Source organism: Emys orbicularis, chromosome 10 (assembly GCF_028017835.1).
Source record: "Emys orbicularis isolate rEmyOrb1 chromosome 10, rEmyOrb1.hap1, whole genome shotgun sequence".
Taxonomy (NCBI): Eukaryota; Metazoa; Chordata; order Testudines; family Emydidae; genus Emys; species Emys orbicularis.
Window position 1 is genome coordinate 73,503,657 of NC_088692.1, and position 19,578 is coordinate 73,523,234.

Below are 19,578 nucleotides of genomic sequence, written 5' to 3' on the forward strand. Positions count from 1 at the left end.
GACACTTAAGTAATTCTTAGAAGTCATCTGGAACCTTTCAAACCTGTCTCCACATAGTAGGCCTCTTAAATGGTGGCTATTTAATTAGCCAGAACAATTGTGGGGTTTTTAAATAAATAAAAATGACAAGAGGGTGCCTTGAGCCGATTTTGTGATATTAGTGTTTTAGGTCATTAAAATGTGGCTATAATGTTCTTTTCCTTCCACTCACACTTGTTAAATATTTGGAAAAAAATTATAATACACATTTTCTAACTTCTTCAACAAATAAGTCAGAGCTACTACAGACAAGTCTCCTTCACTAAACAACCTTGATTCATTCCCAGAGCAAGTCCATCCTGTGCACTGAAAGAGGAAGGGTCCTGTAGAAAAATTAGTATGTGGTCATATAATCGAAGACTATCACAATGCTTACACACAAGGAGCCTGAACTAGGGTTGCCTGGGCAACATTTATTTTGGCATTCCTGTCTTTTGAGCACTTGACTTTGCAACCTCAATGTTCTTTTAATGCAGTTTTTGTGAGTGTAAAATATAAATTGATAGATAAATATTTCACTCTGTGTAATTAAGATTGAAAAATATTACCCTTCACCATCCTGTAAAAAGCTGTGTTTTTGCAAAACATTAAGACTGTGTGATGAGTTCCTCCAGAGAAACTTCCATCTTTATATAGAGGCTTCTACTTTCACACTTGCTACATAAGCCCCCTGTACTGCAAAGGGCGGCATTAAGGGTCCACCTTCACAGATCCATTTGTGGGACTGGAGCTAGGGTGACCATAGGTCCTGACTTTATAGGGACAGTCCTGGTATTCGGGCTTTGTCTTATATAGGTGCCTATTATCCCCCACCCTCCTGTCCCAATTTTTCACAGTTGCTATCTGGTCACACTAACAGGAGCTAAAGAACTTTGATTAGGGAAATTTTCTGAAGTCTTGAAATGTCGTATGTCTCCAAAGAGAATTTTAATGTTTACATAAGACGATAGATAATTTTAATATTCAAAACAGAGAAAGAACAAAGCAGTGAATTTTCTGTCTCTAAAGACAAGTCATATTAAGGAATACCAAATTCAGGTTTTTTCCCCACACACTAAAACGTCTTTAAAAAATAATGTAATGTGAGTCTGCCTAGGCGAGTTAATAAATTTCATTTTTTTTGGTTAACTTTTTTTAAATCTCTGATGCACCTGGTCGGTTTGTAGTTCACAACTTACAAATGCAAGTACACCTCTACCCCGATATAACGTGACCCGATAGAACATAAATTCCTTTATAACGCAGTAAATCAGTGCTTCAGGTGGGCGGGGCTGCGCACTCCAGTGGATCAAAGCAAGTTCGATATAACGCGGTTTCACCGATAACGCGGTAAGATTTTTTTGGCTCCTGAGGACAGCGTTGTATGGAGGTAGAGGTGTATGTGCGCCTGGCATTTACAAACAAAGGTTCTCAATTCCACTTTTGGATGCAAGTAACATAAACCCCACACAAATGCATACTTGGTCATATGCTTTATTTTGCACACACAAGGGATCTCGTTGATTTCATGGCGACTACTCCTATGTCAAAGTGCAGGATCAGGGTCTAACACTTCATGAAAAGACTGTAATGTTATGAGTAACACTGAGCTGAAAAACTGGGCTGTTCTTAATTCAGTACTATAAACACAAGCAACTGTATGCCCTAGTTCACTTACTGCAGTTTTGTGGTAGGGCAATTCCATAACTGAAGAACACATTTTAAAATTTAAATATCTTGCCAAGCTGGCTTTGAAACATATACTGGTGAACTGCCAAACAATCTAATCATTTTCAGACAGCTATGTAACCTGCCAAGGTTTTATGCTATCATTTTTTCCTAAAAATTGTGGAATAAGTGAAGTCAAAGGAGTAGAAAAATAAAATTTGCCACTGTTGCTACCACCAAAGGATTGCACTAGTGGTAACTATGGTGGGAAATCCTATAGAAAAAATCCTTATGTTGACATAAGTTTTGAGGCAGAAAGGTGCTACACAAATGTAAATCATTATTCTTAGTCATTGTTTTCATTAAACAAACTGATTTGTGACTTTTAGCTACAAATCCCATTGGCTGCTAGCTCCTGTTTTAGATTTGTAACCACCTTTTCAGAGCATTGAGTGATCAGTTACCTCAAGTGTTGGTCTGATAACCATAAGGTGCTGCATGGTCTATGCAGATATTAACCCTGGTTGACCCCCAAGAAAATTTTAGAAATTTAAAAATTATCTATCACTCCCCTGTGAGGATGTTAAGAGCTACAGCGTACTCCAAAATGTCACTTTTGCTCTTTGGTGTGGGGGAAAAACTGTAGTAAAAATGTAAACTTTTTCCATAACGTATTCGATGGGAGAGTAGGAATCTTTTGAAATTTCCAGCCACTGAAAGAGAATTAAATATCATGGATCAAAATACTTCTTTGGTCTGTAAAGGCTTTTGGAAGTTGGTTTTAGAATTTAAATAAATGATCTTTGCTACCCAGTTTCTGACTTCTGTCACTTTTTCAATTGTATTCTACCAAACCTGTGTAATTTCCAATTGAGCTTTTGAGGGAAAATAGTTTAAGTAGTAGAAAGCAGAAATAAAATTACATACCTTTCCCAGGTTAAAAGCAACAGAGGGTCCTGTGGCACCTTTAAGACTAACAGAAGTATTGGGAGCATAAGCTTTCGTGGGTAAGAACCTCACTTCTTCAGATGCAAGTAATGGAAATCTCCAGAGGCAGGTATAAATCAGTGTGGAGATAACGAGGTTAGTTCAATCAGGGAGGGTGAGGTGCTCTGCTAGCAGTAGAGGTGTGAACACCAAGGGAGGAGAAACTGCTTCTGTAGTTGGATAGCCATTCACAGTCTTTGTTTAATCCTGATCTGATGGTGTCAAATTTGCAAATGAACTGGAGCTCAGCAGTTTCTCTTTGGAGTCTGGTCCTGAAGTTTTTTTGCTGTAAGATGGCTACCTTAACATCTGCTATTGTGTGGCCAGGGAGGTTAAAGTGTTCTCCTACAGGTTTTTGTATATTGCCATTCCTGATATCTGACTTGTGTCCATTTATCCTCTTGCGTAGTGACTGTCCAGTTTGGCCAATGTACATAGCAGAGGGGCACTGCTGGCACATGATGGCATATATAACATTGGTGGACGTGCAGGTGAATGAGCCGGTGATGTTGTAGCTGATCTGGTTAGGTCCTGTGATAGTGCTGCTGGTGTAGATATGTGGGCAGAGTTGGCATCGAGGTTTGTTGCATGGGTTGGTTCCTGAGTTAGAGTTGTTATGGTGCGGTGCGTGGTTGCTGGTGAGAATATGCTTAAGGTTGGCAGGTTGTCTGTGGGCGAGGACAGGCCTGCCTCCCAAGGTCTGTGAAAGTGAGGGGTCATTGTCCAGGATGGGTTGTAGATCACTGATGATGCGTTGGAGAGGTTTAAGCTGAGGGCTGTAGGTGATGGCCAGTGGAGTTCTGTTGGTTTCTTTTTTGGGCCTGTCTTGTAGCAGGAGGCTTCTGGGTACACGTCTGGCTCTGTTGATTTGTTCCTTTATTTCCTTGTGTGGGTATCGTAGTTTTGAGAATGCTTGGTGAAGATCTTGTAGGTGTTGGTCTCTGTCTGAGGGGTTGGAGCAGATGCGGTTGTACCTCAGTGCTTGGCTGTAAACGATGGATCGTGTGGTGTGTCCGGGGTGGAAGCTGGAGGCATGAAGGTAGGCATAGCGGTCGGTGGGTTTTCGGTATAGGGTGGTGTTAACGTGGCCATTGCTTATTTGTACTGTGGTGTCCAGGAAGTGGACCTCCCGTGTAGATTGGTCCAGGCTGAGGTTGATGGTGGGGTGGAAGCGGTGCCACTGGTCTGGAGGTATATATTGTCACCAAATTTGAAATAATTGTGCGTGAGGATAAAGTCACAGAGCTCGGCAATAAGTTGTGCTGTGTCATCATCAGGGATACTGTTCCTGACAGCTTGTATTCCATCTGTGTGTGGGATGTTTGTGTAGAGAGCCTCTACATCCATGGTGGCTAGGATGGTGTTTTCTGGGAGGTCACCAATGCATTGTAGTTTTCTCAGGAAATCTGTGGTGTCACGGAGATAGCTGGGAGTGCTAGTGGCGTAGGGTCTGAGTAGGGAGTCCACATATCCAGACAGTCCTTCAGTGAGAGTGCCAATGCCCGAGATGATGGGGCGTCCAGGATTTCCAGGTTTGTGGATCTTGGGTAGTAGATAGAATAACCCCGGTCGGGGCTCTAAGGGTATGTTGATTTGTTCCTGTGTTAGTGTAGGGAGTGTCCTGAGTAGATGGTGCAGTTTCTTAGTGTATTCCTCAGTGGGATCTGAGGAAAGTGGCCTGTAGAATTTGGTATTGGAGAGTTGTCTGGCGGCCTCCTTCTGGTAGTCAGACCTGTTCATGATGACAACAGCACCTCCTTTATCAGCCTCTTTGATGATAATGTCAGGGTGGTTTCTGAGGCTGTGGATGGCATTGCGTTCTGCACGACTTAGGTTATGAGGCAAGCGACAGCACCCGCATGGCCCCACAATATGCCAACATCTTTATGGCTGACCTGGAACAACGCTTCCTCAGCTCTCGTCCACTCACGCCCCTTCTCTACCTACGCTACATTGATGACATCTTCATCATCTGGACCCATGGGAAGGAGACCCTGGAAGAATTCCACCATGATTTCAACAGCTTCCACCCCACCATCAACCTCAGCCTGGACCAATCTACACGGGAGGTCCACTTCCTGGACACCACAGTACAAATAAGCAATGGCCACGTTAACACCACCCTATACCGAAAACCCACCGACCGCTATGCCTACCTTCATGCCTCCAGCTTCCACCCCGGACACACCACACGATCCATCGTTTACAGCCAAGCACTGAGGTACAACCGCATCTGCTCCAACCCCTCAGACAGAGACCAACACCTACAAGATCTTCACCAAGCATTCTCAAAACTACGATACCCACACAAGGAAATAAAGGAACAAATCAACAGAGCCAGACGTGTACCCAGAAGCCTCCTGCTACAAGACAGGCCCAAAAAAGAAACCAACAGAACTCCACTGGCCATCACCTACAGCCCTCAGCTTAAACCTCTCCAACGCATCATCAGTGATCTACAACCCATCCTGGACAATGACCCCTCACTTTCACAGACCTTGGGAGGCAGGCCTGTCCTCGCCCACAGACAACCTGCCAACCTTAAGCATATTCTCACCAGCAACCACGCACCGCACCATAACAACTCTAACTCAGGAACCAACCCATGCAACAAACCTCGATGCCAACTCTGCCCACATATCTACACCAGCAGCACTATCACAGGACCTAACCAGATCAGCTACAACATCACCGGCTCATTCACCTGCACGTCCACCAATGTTATATATGCCATCATGTGCCAGCAATGCCCCTCTGCTATGTACATTGGCCAAACTGGACAGTCACTACGCAAGAGGATAAATGGACACAAGTCAGATATCAGGAATGGCAATATACAAAAACCTGTAGGAGAACACTTTAACCTCCCTGGCCACACAATAGCAGATGTTAAGGTAGCCATCTTACAGCAAAAAAACTTCAGGACCAGACTCCAAAGAGAAACTGCTGAGCTCCAGTTCATTTGCAAATTTGACACCATCAGATCAGGATTAAACAAAGACTGTGAATGGCTATCCAACTACAGAAGCAGTTTCTCCTCCCTTGGTGTTCACACCTCTACTGCTAGCAGAGCACCTCACCCTCCCTGATTGAACTAACCTCGTTATCTCCACACTGATTTATACCTGCCTCTGGAGATTTCCATTACTTGCATCTGAAGAAGTGAGGTTCTTACCCACGAAAGCTTATGCTCCCAATACTTCTGTTAGTCTTAAAGGTGCCACAGGACCCTCTGTTGCTTTTTACAGATTCAGACTAACACGGCTACCCCTCTGATACTTTCCCAGGTTAGTCATTGAAGTCAGCAATCTATTTTTACAGTTTCTCTCTTCAGATACCTGTATGAAATTATATGTAATAGATTTCAAAAGAAAATGTACTGTTTATAATTCTTTGGTTCATAACTTGTTATAGTTGTATGTTAACCCATTCCATATCTGCAGCAATACAAAGTGATATAATTCTTTAACAGAGCAATATTGAACCAGGACCTTTACTTTTTCCAAATAATTGGAACAAGTGGGATCACAGTCATTAAAGATCTTGTATTCTGATGTCTTACACAAAACATCTGGTTGGGGATGAGGATAAGTGGTGAAGAGTGCGAGTCAATATGGAAAAGATCCTCCACATTTGTAGCCAGCAGTGCTTTACTCTTATTTCCTCACTCTGGGCATAGAATAAATTTGGAGAGAAATCACTTATTGGGTATACCAGGGGTCGGCAACCTACGGCATGCGTGCCGATTTTTGATGGCACGCGGCGGTGGGCTGAGCCGCTCAGCCTGCCGCTGCTCTGGGGTTCATGCTGCTGGCCCCTTGCCAGCCTGGGTCCCGCTGCCGGTCCCACTCAGCACCCGCTGCTGGCTTGGGTGAAGGAACCCCAGGCTGGCAGCGGGCTGAGACCCCAGCTGGCAGGAGCCGGCGGCCGGAACCCCAGAGCGGCGGCGGGCTGAGCCGCTCAGTCGCTGCTCTGGGGTTCTAGTTGCTGGCCCCTTGCCAGCCAGGGTCCCTGCCGCAGCCCCACTCACCTTGCTTCCGGTTGGAGTTCCAGCGCAGGCCCCCTGCCAGACAGGGTCCAGGCCTCCGGCCCTGCTCAGCCCTACCAGCCACCAGCTCCACTCACCTCAGCTGCCGATCTGGGGTTCCAGCCGCTGACCTCCTGCCAGCCGGTTAACAACTGATCACTCAGAAGCCGGTGTGCAGCTTACGGTATCCAAATACATGCCAGACATTGGAAAACTCAGCAAGGAAAAGCAAGGGCAAGGATCACACTAAACTGATAAGATCTGCATTTTAATTTAATTTTAAATAAAGCTTCTGAAACATTTTGAAAACCTTGTTTACATATAACAGTAGTTTGGTTATATAATATATAGACTTATAGAGAGACCTTCTAAAACACGTTAAAATGTATTACTGGCACGCAAAGCCTTAAATTAGAGTGTATAAATGAAGACACGGCACACCACTTCTGAAAGGTTGCCGACCCCTGGGGTATACCCTTTCCTTTTAAAGATGACTCTAATAGTAGTGAAGAGATTTCTGTTTTGTTCTGCTTATGTTCCACGCTCCTCACCATGGCATTTGATGAATGGCCCTAAAAACAACCATATATCTAGTTCATATATTAGGGCATGGGACAGTTACTATCTGGCAAGCAGTTACTTTTTTTGGCTGGGAATAAAACTGGGTATCAATTAATGTTACAGTAAAACTTTAACCTTTGGATTTTGTATGACTTGTGTGCTACATTTTTCATCCTTAAAACTGCATTAACACTAGCTTTTTGGTTCAAAAATTCCTGTTTGGATTTCCTTCCTTTTGGAAGGTAGAAATAATGAAAAAAGACTGCTAAACTGTAGTGCACCTTTAACTGTAAGGGGATCCTTCAAAGCCAAAACAGAAACAGTTTAATGGGCATATACAGAACTGCTGAGGTTAAACATACACAACTTTAAAACTGCTGACCCCAATTTTCTTCAAATGTGGATTCTTCATTTTTGTTTTAGTCTCGATGAGGACTATAAAAGAAGTCAGGTTTGAAGTTTTTAATCTCAGCCATTTAAAAAAGATATGCAAGAACAGACACCCCAATCAGAACATATAGGGAAAGTATTTCCCCTCCACTCACAACTCAAAAATGGAATGGACTTTGCTCAAACTTTCCAGAAATAACTTTGGGCCAGCACAAAGCATGGAAAATAATTTCAAAGGAATTTGCTTGAGGAACCAAAAAAAAGCATGTGTGTATGAGAAAGAGAGTGCATGTTTGTGAGGATACAAGTTGCAAATTAACTGTATCTGAATAAGATTCGAAGATGGCTTCAGATGGGATAAGGCAGAAGCAATATCTGTCACTGAGACACTGTAGGGTATGTCCCCATTAGATGCCAGACAGTGACCTTCCAACTCAGGAGACTAAGGAGGGGAGAGCTATCTTTGTTTTTTAAATAGCACCTATCACTATAACATATAAGTGCTGTCTTCTTAATGGACTCAGAAAATGGAGGTGTCTGGTCATTTTTGTCTTGTCTGATTAGCCTGTAAGGCTCAGGGAATGTCTCTTGCCATACATTGCTACAGTGCCCTATACAATGGGGCCTATAGTGCTACTGGAATACACATAAATCACCATCATCAAAACCAGGCTAATATAATTCAAGTATTATTAGAATTGGAATGAATCCTTATTAATATCCAGTGTTAAACACTTTATATACTGTATTTATATATAAGCATGTTATATACCTGTTTGTAGGATTTAAGAAAAAAATCCATGCTCAATAGTACTTAAATAGCAATTAACATTTTTAGGAGTTAATTATTAGAGACTGTGTCTCTAGTAAGGAGTTGTGTCTGTGTTAAAGTCACAAAGACATTTTTTCCTTGAATGGTTAACATGTAGATAATTAGATTAAAAGAAAATTAAGCTTGTTTTTCTTTTAGTGTTCAGCTTGCTATAGTAAATGAGTTGTGTGTGCTTTCTTTTGAGGATTCGTTTAGGAAATTTGGTATTTAAGGTTGTTGATTCTGTGTAGTTAAATCTTTCTATGCTTTACAATTATTTTTTCTCAAGAATACCCTACAGTATTTGAGTTAATGTGTTCACCTACTAAAAATACATCACCCCCTGGCTGATGTTGTTATAAACACCATTTTATTTACACCTTCAATTGGCTTATACTTTTGTAAGGGAGTTGGTGAACACAAGAGGTTAGCCATTATTCTGTCAGAATTTTCAGCATGTATTTCATTGATGTATTTAATTATAATGGAATTTTAGTAGTGTCTTGCTTGTAGTCTAATCTTAGATAAAGAGAAAATATAAATTCCAAAAGCTTTATATAAAGTAGATCAGTGAAATAATTATTACATGGCAGAATAAAAACACTTCCATCATAAACAGATTGCTTTGCATTTATGAGATCCCATTCTCAAAATCTGTTATCAGCAAAAGTGTGCTCTTGTTCATTTTATTGTATCGTTTTATATTGATGCGTTTAGAAAAGTACTTCACCTGTAATGAAGAAAATTGTTTTAATGATCCATTACCTAAATGCTCGATCAAAATATACTTTTTAAAAGCCACAATTTTTAATTAGCTTTGCAAATCAATTTTAAAAACATTTTTTCTTCTAATTATAACGTACGCCCTTTCGAGAAGTAGCCATTTTCCACTCTGAGATGATATTTGCATAGCTGTGGATTGCCATTGTCCTCCCTACTACTTGTTTTGAACATTGACCAGATTATCTAGTGGTTGGGTCATGCTACTGTAAAAATGAGCTCATATATACTAATGAGAACTCTTAGTTGCGTAAAGAAAAGAAAAATGTTTATTTCTGTAACTCTGTCAAATTGCATCCACTGTAGTGGCATTTTAAAATATGCTTCTGGATTTCTTGCTATTCTGTCAAAAGCATTTATTCCATAATGGCAGGAAAACCATAATCACAAAGATTGAAAAAAATTCAAGTGAAGTTTACATTTTCAATTACAATGTTTATTATTTCTCTCTATACTTTATATATAGTGCCTCCCAGCAATGTCTCTTAGACAATATTAGAATTACAAGTGTGAATAGTTTCATGTGGCCTCTGGTCAGCATTTTCAATCCCCAAGTGGAGGATGGGCATAGAAAACAGGGCAGAGTAAAGGTTGTTAGATTGTTAACTGAATTTCCTGTTTTTTTTTTTAACTGTAACGTTCTATTGTTTTAGGGCAGTATATTCTCAACCCTAATTCTGTTTTGACAGAGGTTTTTGTGTGGGAATATAACAAAATTTTCCATTGCAAAAAGCAATGTTAATAAACTGTCATATTTAACATGTATGTGCAGTATAGTTTGGCATGTCGGTTTTTAAAATGTATTGTAAGTTCTATTTTTATCTTCTATTTTAAAGTTTTGCACTGCAACAAAAAGTATTTGGAAACTTACAAAGGAATGTTAAGTGAAAATGACTTGGAGCATAAGATAAATAACATTTGTGGATGTCTTTTTTTTTTTTTTTTTTTTTCTCCAAGATCAACCTTTGCTTTCTCTTAAGCAGCTCAGACTATCCCAAAAGGATTGTTCCATTGAGAATATAATGAATCATTTAGGGTTCTGTTTTGACAAAAATTCCATTTCAGCCACATAGACATCGAGGGCTTTTTCTTGTGTGGCCCCCAAATATACAAACAGTAGTTCAGGAGCCAAAAACTTACTCAGCACTGCTCCCATGGAACCTATGCCCAATGTTCTGACAGCTCCCCAATGGAAGCAAACTGATGAGAACTGCTCTGCAGTATTATAGGGAAGTGTTTCATCCTTATGCCTGCCTGCACTCTGTGAACAGGGTATGGATCATGATGGTCACCACCTGATACATTCATCTGCTTCGGTCCATTGGCTGACTGTGACTAAGAAATAGATGATCTCTCTTCTGTGCTCTTGCCTTCACCCCACTGAGTCAGGGATATTTCACAGACGGACAATGTAAAGTTTTCCTTTTCTGTGCCTCACACAAGAGTTCTGCACACTGTTAGGGTCATGTTTCTGTGGCTGCTTTGGTGACTTCTCAGGGCAAATGCACAATTTGTTTCCTGAATTCCAGTAGATTCTTTCTAGTTGTATCTTCTTTGCTATAATTTAGCATGATATTATCTAACATGCCCAGGCCAGTCATGCCTTTTCGTAACCTATTGTTAACTGGTACTACAATGTGGTTATTTTTTCTTGGAGCCTGTTCCGACGCAGTCTACTTTGCTGAGAGCTAGAAATGCCTTTGAAGTCCATAGCATCCATTCCTTCATCAACAGAAGAGGCATCCAGGCATAACATTTTAGTTAATGTTAGTGAAATAACTTCTTCTTACATTAATGGAAAAATGTGTCTGTCTTAGGTTTTTCCCAAGCACCCATCAACATAGTATCTAAACATTTCCCAATTAAATTAGATCTGTATAATGAGGTTTCTAATAGTCTCCATAGAGTGTTCTGTCATATCCCTTCCTTGGTCAGAGGAGGTTTTTCTTGAGGCATATTGTGTGTTCACGTGCATGTGTGCGTGCCTGGGTTAATCTTCCTGCTATGATGGGGAAGCTTCAGCATAGTAGAGCAATTAGCAACATGTCTTATAAGTGGCCCGAGTCTAGATCATTCTAATCTGTTTTGGAAGTTCTTTGTGCAGCCAAATTCCCATACTTATAAGCATAAACAAGAGACCGTCTTTGTGTTTTAAGTATAGATTATGAGAGTATGAGTTCTTGTTCAAAATATCAGAATGGCTATGCATCATGAGCTTGTGAGCCTTGGTTAATCAGATGTGCCACTGCCAGAGACAGTAGAAATGTGCAGATTTAGGTTATTTTCACAGATGTTCCTGTGGTCAGTCAATCACAAATGTGCATATTAAAAAAAAATCTAGTCCTGTTTGGGAAGCTAATTTTCATATTAATATATTATAGTGCACTGATTTTTTTCCTTGGTCTTCCGCCAAACCACCATGGGAGCATGTTCGGTTTCCACCAACATAAGTGGGAGTTTGGGTATAACTTTGTGTATGAGTCGCCCCATTTATTTCACTGGGATTATGCACGCGCTTAATTTTAAGCACATGTTTCAGCACTTTGATGGCTCAGGGTCAGTGGGCCCAGCTCTTTGCACGGTGCACTTTTAAGTCACCTTGTCCAAAATAGCCATTCCCAGCGTTAGTCAGTGTAACCTCATTAAGAAACAGATACTGCATGATTTACAGTGCAATGTAATTTCTTACTTTTGAATGACACTAAGCTTCATAATTTACAAATATGTCAGCAAAATTGGGCTTTCTAAAACCTGGGGGGTTAAATTAATAGTTTATAAAATGTTACGCTTTTAGGGAATTTTTCTTCATATTTTTCCAATTTTAAGTCAATATCTCCTTATCCTATTTTTGTTAGTTCAATTTAAATAGTTTTAAATGGCCCTCCTTGTCTTAAAATGTCATATGGCAGTTAAAAAAAAGGGTCAAGTACAATAAATACAATAAGACTCCTTCACCCCCCCCCCCTCACTTAAAAATTCCAGATTTGGGGGTAAAACTGCCTAAAATGGGAAGTGCCTGGTCTTTTTGTCTGAGTGCTACGACAGCTCTAACCTTGTATTTCAAAAATCCATTTAAAATAACGTCCTTGATTATTGTGAGAAAAATAATGTGTAAAACACAATTGATATTTACCTATACTACTGTTCTCAGTAATTCTTGGGATTTAATTAAAGAAACAGACTCCAGATTACCTTTGTCTTTTATAAAAAGTATTGATTACCCCAACAGAAATTAATGCAGTGCTTTGATGATTATTAGAAACTTAACATATGATTTTGAAACTTATCAACTGAATAACCTAAACTGACATTCATGGTCAAATTTATCATTCAGTATTCGCATCTAACATTCTTGCAAGGTGACCTCGTTAATTGTAACTATAAGTTCCTCAATGCCTTATTAATTCCAGTTACTTTTAGGCTCCTTCTTAGATAATAGTCCACTAATGGAAAGGAAAAGTTGAATCTCAGGACTAAAGCCCCATACAATTTTGGTTAATTACCCAAACATCAATTCACCAAGGACCATTTCCCAGATTTGATTACACACACATTTTATATGAGCCTAAGATTTGATGAACACTCTTAATGATTTAGGACTAATTCCTTGAACCTATGATAAAGTTTACTAAGTAAGAATAAATCTAAAGTGGATTCTTAAATTTAATCCTTAGAACATTCATATATACATCTATAACTTCTAAATTCAGTATGATAGCCGCTAACGGTAGTAAAATCAAAAGAGTTTCATTATTGCATCAAGTATCAGGGGGTAGCCGTGTTAGTCTGTATCCACAAAAACAACAAGGAGTCCAGTGGCACTTTAAAGACTAACAGATTTATTTGGGCATAAGCTTTCGTGGGTAAAAACCCCACTTCTTCAGATTCATGGAGTGAAAATTACAGATGCAGGCATTATTATACTGACACATGAAGAGAAGGGAGTTACCTTTCAAGTGGAGAACCAGTGTTGACCGGGCCAATTCAATCAGGGTGGATGTGGTCCTCTCTGTGACGGGTTGGATCACAGAAACCCCCTTGGGAGCTGCCACCCGATGTGCAAAGACTACCCCTGCTTCTGTTTTCCCTGCCAGCTCAGTACTCCAGCACCCTGTCTTGCTGAGCCAGACACTCCCGTCTGGCTCCAGACACAGACCCAGGGTCTGAATCACTTGTCCCAAAGCTGCAAGTTTACCTGAAAACAGCTCACAGTAGTGTGCTTGTCTTTAGCACTCAGATGCCCAACTCCCAATGGGGTCTAAACCCAGATAAATCCGTTTTACCCTGCATAAAGCTTATGCAGGGCAAACTCATAAATTGTTCGACCTCTATAACACTGATAGAGAGAGATGCACAGTTGTTTGCTCCCTCAGGTATTAATACATACTCTGAGTAAATTACTAAATAAAAAGTGATTTTGTTAAATACAGACAGTAGGATTTAAGTGGTTCCAAGTAGTAACAGACAGAACAAAGTAAGTCACCAAGCAAAATAAAATAAAATGCGCAAATCTATGTCTAATCAAGCTAAATACAGATAATCTCACCCTCAGAGATGCTTCAGTAAGTTTTTCTCAGACTGGACACCTTCCAGGCCTGGGCACAATTCTTTCCCCTGGTACAGCTCTTGTTCCAGCTCAGGTGATAGCTAGGGGATTCTTCATGATGGCTCCTCTCTCCCCTTTGTTCTGTTCCACCCCTTTATATATCTTTTGCATAAGGCGGGAACCCATTGTCCCTCTGGGTTTCCACCCCCCCTCACTGGAAAAGCACCAGGTTAAAGATGGATTCCAGTTCAGGTGACATGATCACATGTCACTGCAAGACTTCATTGCCCACTTGCCAGCACACACATATACAGGAAGACTAACAGGTAAACACAACCATCTGCAGACAATGGTCCTGGTTAATGGGAGTCATCAAGATTCCAAACCATCATTAATGGCCCACACTTTACATAATTACAATAGGCCCTCAGAGTTACATTTTATATTTCTAGTTTTAGATACAAGAGTGGTACATTTATACAAATCAGATGATCATACTCAGTAGATTATAAGCTTTGTAATGATACCTTACAAGAGACCTTTTGCATGAAGCATATCCCAGTTACGTTATATTCACTTATTACCGTATTTTCTCTAAAACTATCCCAGTTACATTATATTGACTTGTTATCAAGTTTTTATAAAACCATATAGACTGCACAACATCACTCTCTCCCAATAATGGATGAGGAGCTGTCAATTCCAGGAGAGGCAAAGTTATTTTTGTAGTGAGCCAGCCACTCCCAGTCCCTATTCAAGCCCAAATTAATGGTGTTGAATTTGCAAATGAATTTTAGTTCTGCAGTTTCTCTTTGAAGTCTGTTTCTGAAGTTTTTTTGTTCAAGTATGGCTACTTTTAAATGTATTATAGAATGTCCAGGAAGATTGAAGTGTTCTCCTACTGGCTTTTGTATGTTACCATTCCTGATGTCCGATTTGTGTCCATCTATTCTTTTACGTAGAGACTGTCCGGTTTGGCCAATGTACATGGCAGAGGGGCATTGCTGGCACATGATGGTATATATAACATTAGTAGATGTGCAGGTGAATGAGTCCCTGATGGTGTTGCTGATGTGGTTGGGTCCTCTGATGGTGTCGCTAGAGCAGATATGGGGACAGAGTAGGCAACGAGGTTTGTTACAGGGATTGGTTCCTGGGTTAGTGTTTCTGTGGTCTGATGTGTAGTTGCTGGTGAGTATTTGCTTCAGGTTGGGGGGCTGTCTGTAAGCGAGGACTGGCCTGCCTCCCAAGGTCTGTGAGAGTGAGGGATTGTTTTCCAGGATAGGTTGTAGATTGTTGATGATGTGCCGGAGAGGTTTTAGCTGGGGGCTGTATGTGATGGCCAGTGGTGTTCTGTTATTTTCCTTGTTGGGCCTGTCCTGAAGTAGGTGACTTCTGGGTACCCGTCTCTCTCTGTCAATCTGTTGCATACCTTATTGCATACTCATTCAGTGCACAGAATTCCACAATCTCAGCTGATGATAGCACTGTACTAACTCAAAGTTCAAACACAGTAGTCTGAGTAGTACTTGTCTGTATTTGGGCTTGAATGTAACTGGATCTTTCATTCACACATACAAACACAGAGTTATTGATTTAAGTACTTGTATTCAGGACATGATTAACAAAAAATTGCATCGTTATCTAGTGGAAAAAGATCTGTGTTACCTATTACAAGTTCTTGCTCATTTGTCCACATTTAGCTGAACTTATAGTTCAGCAATTGACAGTTAAAAATTGTATTATAAATGTAAATGAAGGAGCTAACTGTAATCTTTAGTCTAGGGTTCTAGCAGGCATTCCTTATAGCAGTGTTTCCCAAACTTGGGACGCCGCTTGTGTAGGGAAAGCCCCTGGCGGGCTGGGCCGGTTTGTTTACCTGCCGCTTCCGCAGGTCCAGCCGATTGTGGCTCCCACTGGCTGCGGTTCGCCGCTCCAGGCCAATGGGGGCTGCGGGAAGCGGCGTGGGCCGAGGGACGTACTGGCCGCCGCTTCGAGCAGCTCCCATTGGCCTGGAGCAGCGAACCGCGGCCAGTGGGAGCCGCGATCAGCCGAACCTGCGGACACAGCGGGTAAACATACCGGCCCGGCCCGCCAGGGGCTTTCCCTACACAAGCAGCATCCCAAGTTTGGGAAACACTGCCTTATAGAATTTAACAGGTAGCTGTATTCATGATAAATCTTATGATGTTTCCATTAAGGATTTCTTCGTGACTTCAATCTAGGATAATCAAGTTTTCTCCAATCTCCTGTCCAAATATGTTCTTCAGCTTAAGAAAAGCAATTAATTGGAACCAGCAGCCCTGTTCTGTTTTGAGGGGTACATCCCCCATGCTATGTCTCTTCCAAGAAAAGATCTTTAATGAGTCAGTGTAGAAGACGTGTTTAAAGTGTCTTTGTACAAGAATCCAACAGCAACAAAGGGCACCTACAGGCTACCAGACCTTCATGTTATCAGGTGTTTATTTCTTGGCTTTTTGGACTTCCAAGAACTCAACAATAATTGCTCTGACCATCCAGCATAAAAGTCAACATAGAGGCCTATTGTGGGATTCACAAGGAGGTCTTAGGCACTGCAACACCTCACTTTTAGGCACCATGCCTGCCTAGTGGAATCTACAGTCCCAAGTTCTGCACCTCGGCTCCCTCTACAATGCATGGGGAGAGTTAGGCACCCAAAAAGGGATTCACAAAAGCCAGCACATTGAACAGAGAGCTGCTTGAGTTAGCTAGTAAGAAAAGCTAAGGACAGGGATGTGGCCTGCCTAAGCCCTGCCCCTCAAATGGAGGTCATGCCTAACTTCAGGGAAGAAGACACCTAGCTCCACTCAGGATTCACAACTGTGAACCCTCTCCTAGAGTTAGGCACCTAAGCTGAGTCAATCCGTAAAAAAAGAGTTGGTGACAAGGCTGCCCCCCTTATAACCTTTAGCCTACTGGTTAGAGCATTCACCCAGGAGATGGGAGGCTTGGTTTGAATCCCCATGTCAGGGACTTGAACTTGGTTCTCCCACCTCCTAGGAGGGTTCCCTAACTACTGGGCGGAAGGTGGGTATAGGTGTGCTCAAAGCATGCAACCCGGATCCAGACCCAGAGACAAGATAGGCAGGGAAACATAGTTTGTGAATCCTGCTGGGGCTTAGGCATGATTTAGATGGGCAGTGTCCAGACTGAAGTGTCCAGACTGCTGGGCAGTGTCAAGACTGAAGTGTCTATGCGCATGCCCAGCCACCAAAATTGAGGCACCTTAAGTACTTCAGCAGTGGCAAGTTAGGTGCGTAGAGACTTTACATCCCTGCAGGGTTACGCAGCAGCTGAGTGGTGGTTTTGTGAATGACAGTGGTGCCTAAAAGTTGAATGGTGGTCCCTAAGTCCCCTTTGTGAATCTGGGCTGTACAGACCCAGCCTGTGGTTTGCTTCATTCAGTTAGGGAGTTAAAAGTTGTCCATTCAACTCTTTTCTGTAATGTGTTCTTTAAAAAAAATATGAATTCAAATTATAAGATCCAATATTACTTGTTTCTTCACACACAAAACATTCCATTTGTTCTGACCTAATAAAGAGAAATGAAAATACTTTGTCAGACCCTATTTACCTTTTAAATTCGTAATATTAACACTGCTTACTGTAGTTAATATCCATAGGTTGTGTGTGTCATTTTTACACTGTGTAAGGAAGCATACTGGACCATGGCTATCCCTGGTAGCCCACCATTGAATGGATGGTGAATATGAATACCATGTATCATTATATGATAAAAAGAGTCTCCCAGTCTCTGCCCGGGGTGAAGTGGGGAAGGCTTCAAGGAGTATGCAGGGGGACTCTACACCTCTGCCACTCTTTCCATGCTGAGTATTGGGGTTCTGGTAGGGTGACCAGACAGCAAGTGTGAAAAATCGGAACAGGGGGTGGAGGGTAATAGGAGCCTATATAAGAAAAAACCCAAATATCGGGACTGTCCCTACAAAATCGGGACATCTGGTCACCCTAGGTTCTGGTCAAAGGCTGGGATAAGGGCATGTCTGTTTAGTCCATGACTAAGTAGATCCACCAACCAAAACCTCCTATAGAGGAGGCGTCACAAGGTCCACACGGACTTTAGGCTACAAGAGCAGCTCCAGCGGCAAGCTTTAGCTCCAGGAATGAGGAATTCATCTCTCCCCAGGCCTTGCCAAGAACCCCGGCTGGTTTTACTAAGGTTTTGCGCAGGGATAGAGGAATCTGAGACATAGAAATGAGTGTGTTTTCTCAGTGCAACGCCAGTAAAATCACAGGCAGGGCAAATCCAACAAAAATCTAAATGAGAAGTGGCTTTTAGAATGAGTTTTTTAGTTTGATTTTAATGCCTCTATGGTAGTTTTGCCACATCTCTGCTTTTTTGGGCTATCCAAGAACAAATGCATAAAGCTAAGTTACAAAAAGTGAGTACTTCACTCATTGAACATGTTAAAGAAGCTTAAATGTATTTGGCTTGAATAGCTTATTGTATGCCACCTAGGAAGCCATACCTACCTTTTTCTTTTTTTTTTTTTTTCTTCAAATTTGTCACTTCTAAAAAAATGGTCATTTAGAACACAAAAACGTACCTGAAATGCTCTAATATGCTTTTTAAAAAATTAATGTACCCCTTTCTACAATTTTCTCTTTTTTTAGATAATTTCAGGTGACCCATTCTGGGTACCAACTACTGAGGAGGAATATTTGCACTTTGGGGAAAAGGCAGACTCTGAGAACCAGGCCCGCAAATACATGAATGCAGTGAGAAAGCGAAAAGGACTTTACATAGAAGAAAAAATCGTGGAGCATGCTGAGAAGCAAAGAACTCTCAGTAGAAATAAGTAACTCCCTCTACTTTCAGTTCTACACTAACTCAGCTAAGTGCAGGTGGATTGTTTTCTGTACAGCAGATTCAAAATGCCATCTTGGACTTGCTGTTTTACCCAAGATTTCTTATATGCTGTAATTTGTCTGTGGCTTCAGTTTGAATAAACGTGAGCCTTTCCAACCTTTTATAAAGAGACGACAGTTTGTGTAATTTATTTGAATGAGACGTAACAAGAAATTCAATGGAATTATTCTCTCCAATTTTAAGACTCTACCCCAGCTGCTGTCCTAGGATTGCAAGTAATTTGCTTAAACTTTTTTCTAATTTACCTGATGTAATCAAAACTAGACCTGGTCCAGTTATTTATTGCAAATAAATTAGGCAATGAATTTAGCTCTTTTCTTCTGTTCTTGACTGTGTTGCAAACTGATCCTGATTTCTCTTAATGCGTTTATTGTTCACAAGTATTTGCCATAACTACAAATTTCAGCCTGTGTGATGTTCATGAACTGTTTACTCTGCACTATTCATGGTGTGTGAGTTGTCATCTAAATCATATGGTATTCTTTCTGCTCCCAGATTGGATTATTTAAACTCTTCCAAGAGTATAGCAAATAGGAAAGAGTGAATACGCCTGTTAGCGCGTGGATACCCCTGTTACTCACTTGAATACTATTGTTTGTACAAAGAACAGCTATTCACCAAATATTTGTGTCAACAAAACCTCATTCATATACATGTTTGCAAATAGTCGTAGTTCACCAGCACTCTTTTTGCAGCTAATCACAATAAAGTTGCACAGTTCATTAGCCTGTTTTGCAGGTAACTTAATAAAAATTCTTAAGTTATATGTTCTGAATAACCCATGCTGACAGGGAAAACAATTATAAAGTAGGCTTTGTTTTTAAAAAACAAGCGTTTTTTTGAAGGGGGGAAATATTCAAAATCAGATTTTTCAGTTTTTA

At 41.0% G+C, this 19,578-nt stretch overlaps 1 protein-coding gene across 1 annotated transcript in view; it reads left to right on the plus strand.

Moving 5' to 3' along the window:
• EFL1 (elongation factor like GTPase 1) overlaps positions 1-18,630 on the plus strand; it is a 167,421-nt gene extending 148,791 nt beyond the window's left edge. The window contains exon 20 of the mRNA XM_065411755.1: positions 18,442-18,630. Coding sequence (XP_065267827.1) covers positions 18,442-18,630 — 189 coding nt within the window. The remainder of the gene's footprint in view (positions 1-18,441) is intronic.
• The last annotated feature ends 948 nt before the right edge of the window (positions 18,631-19,578 follow it).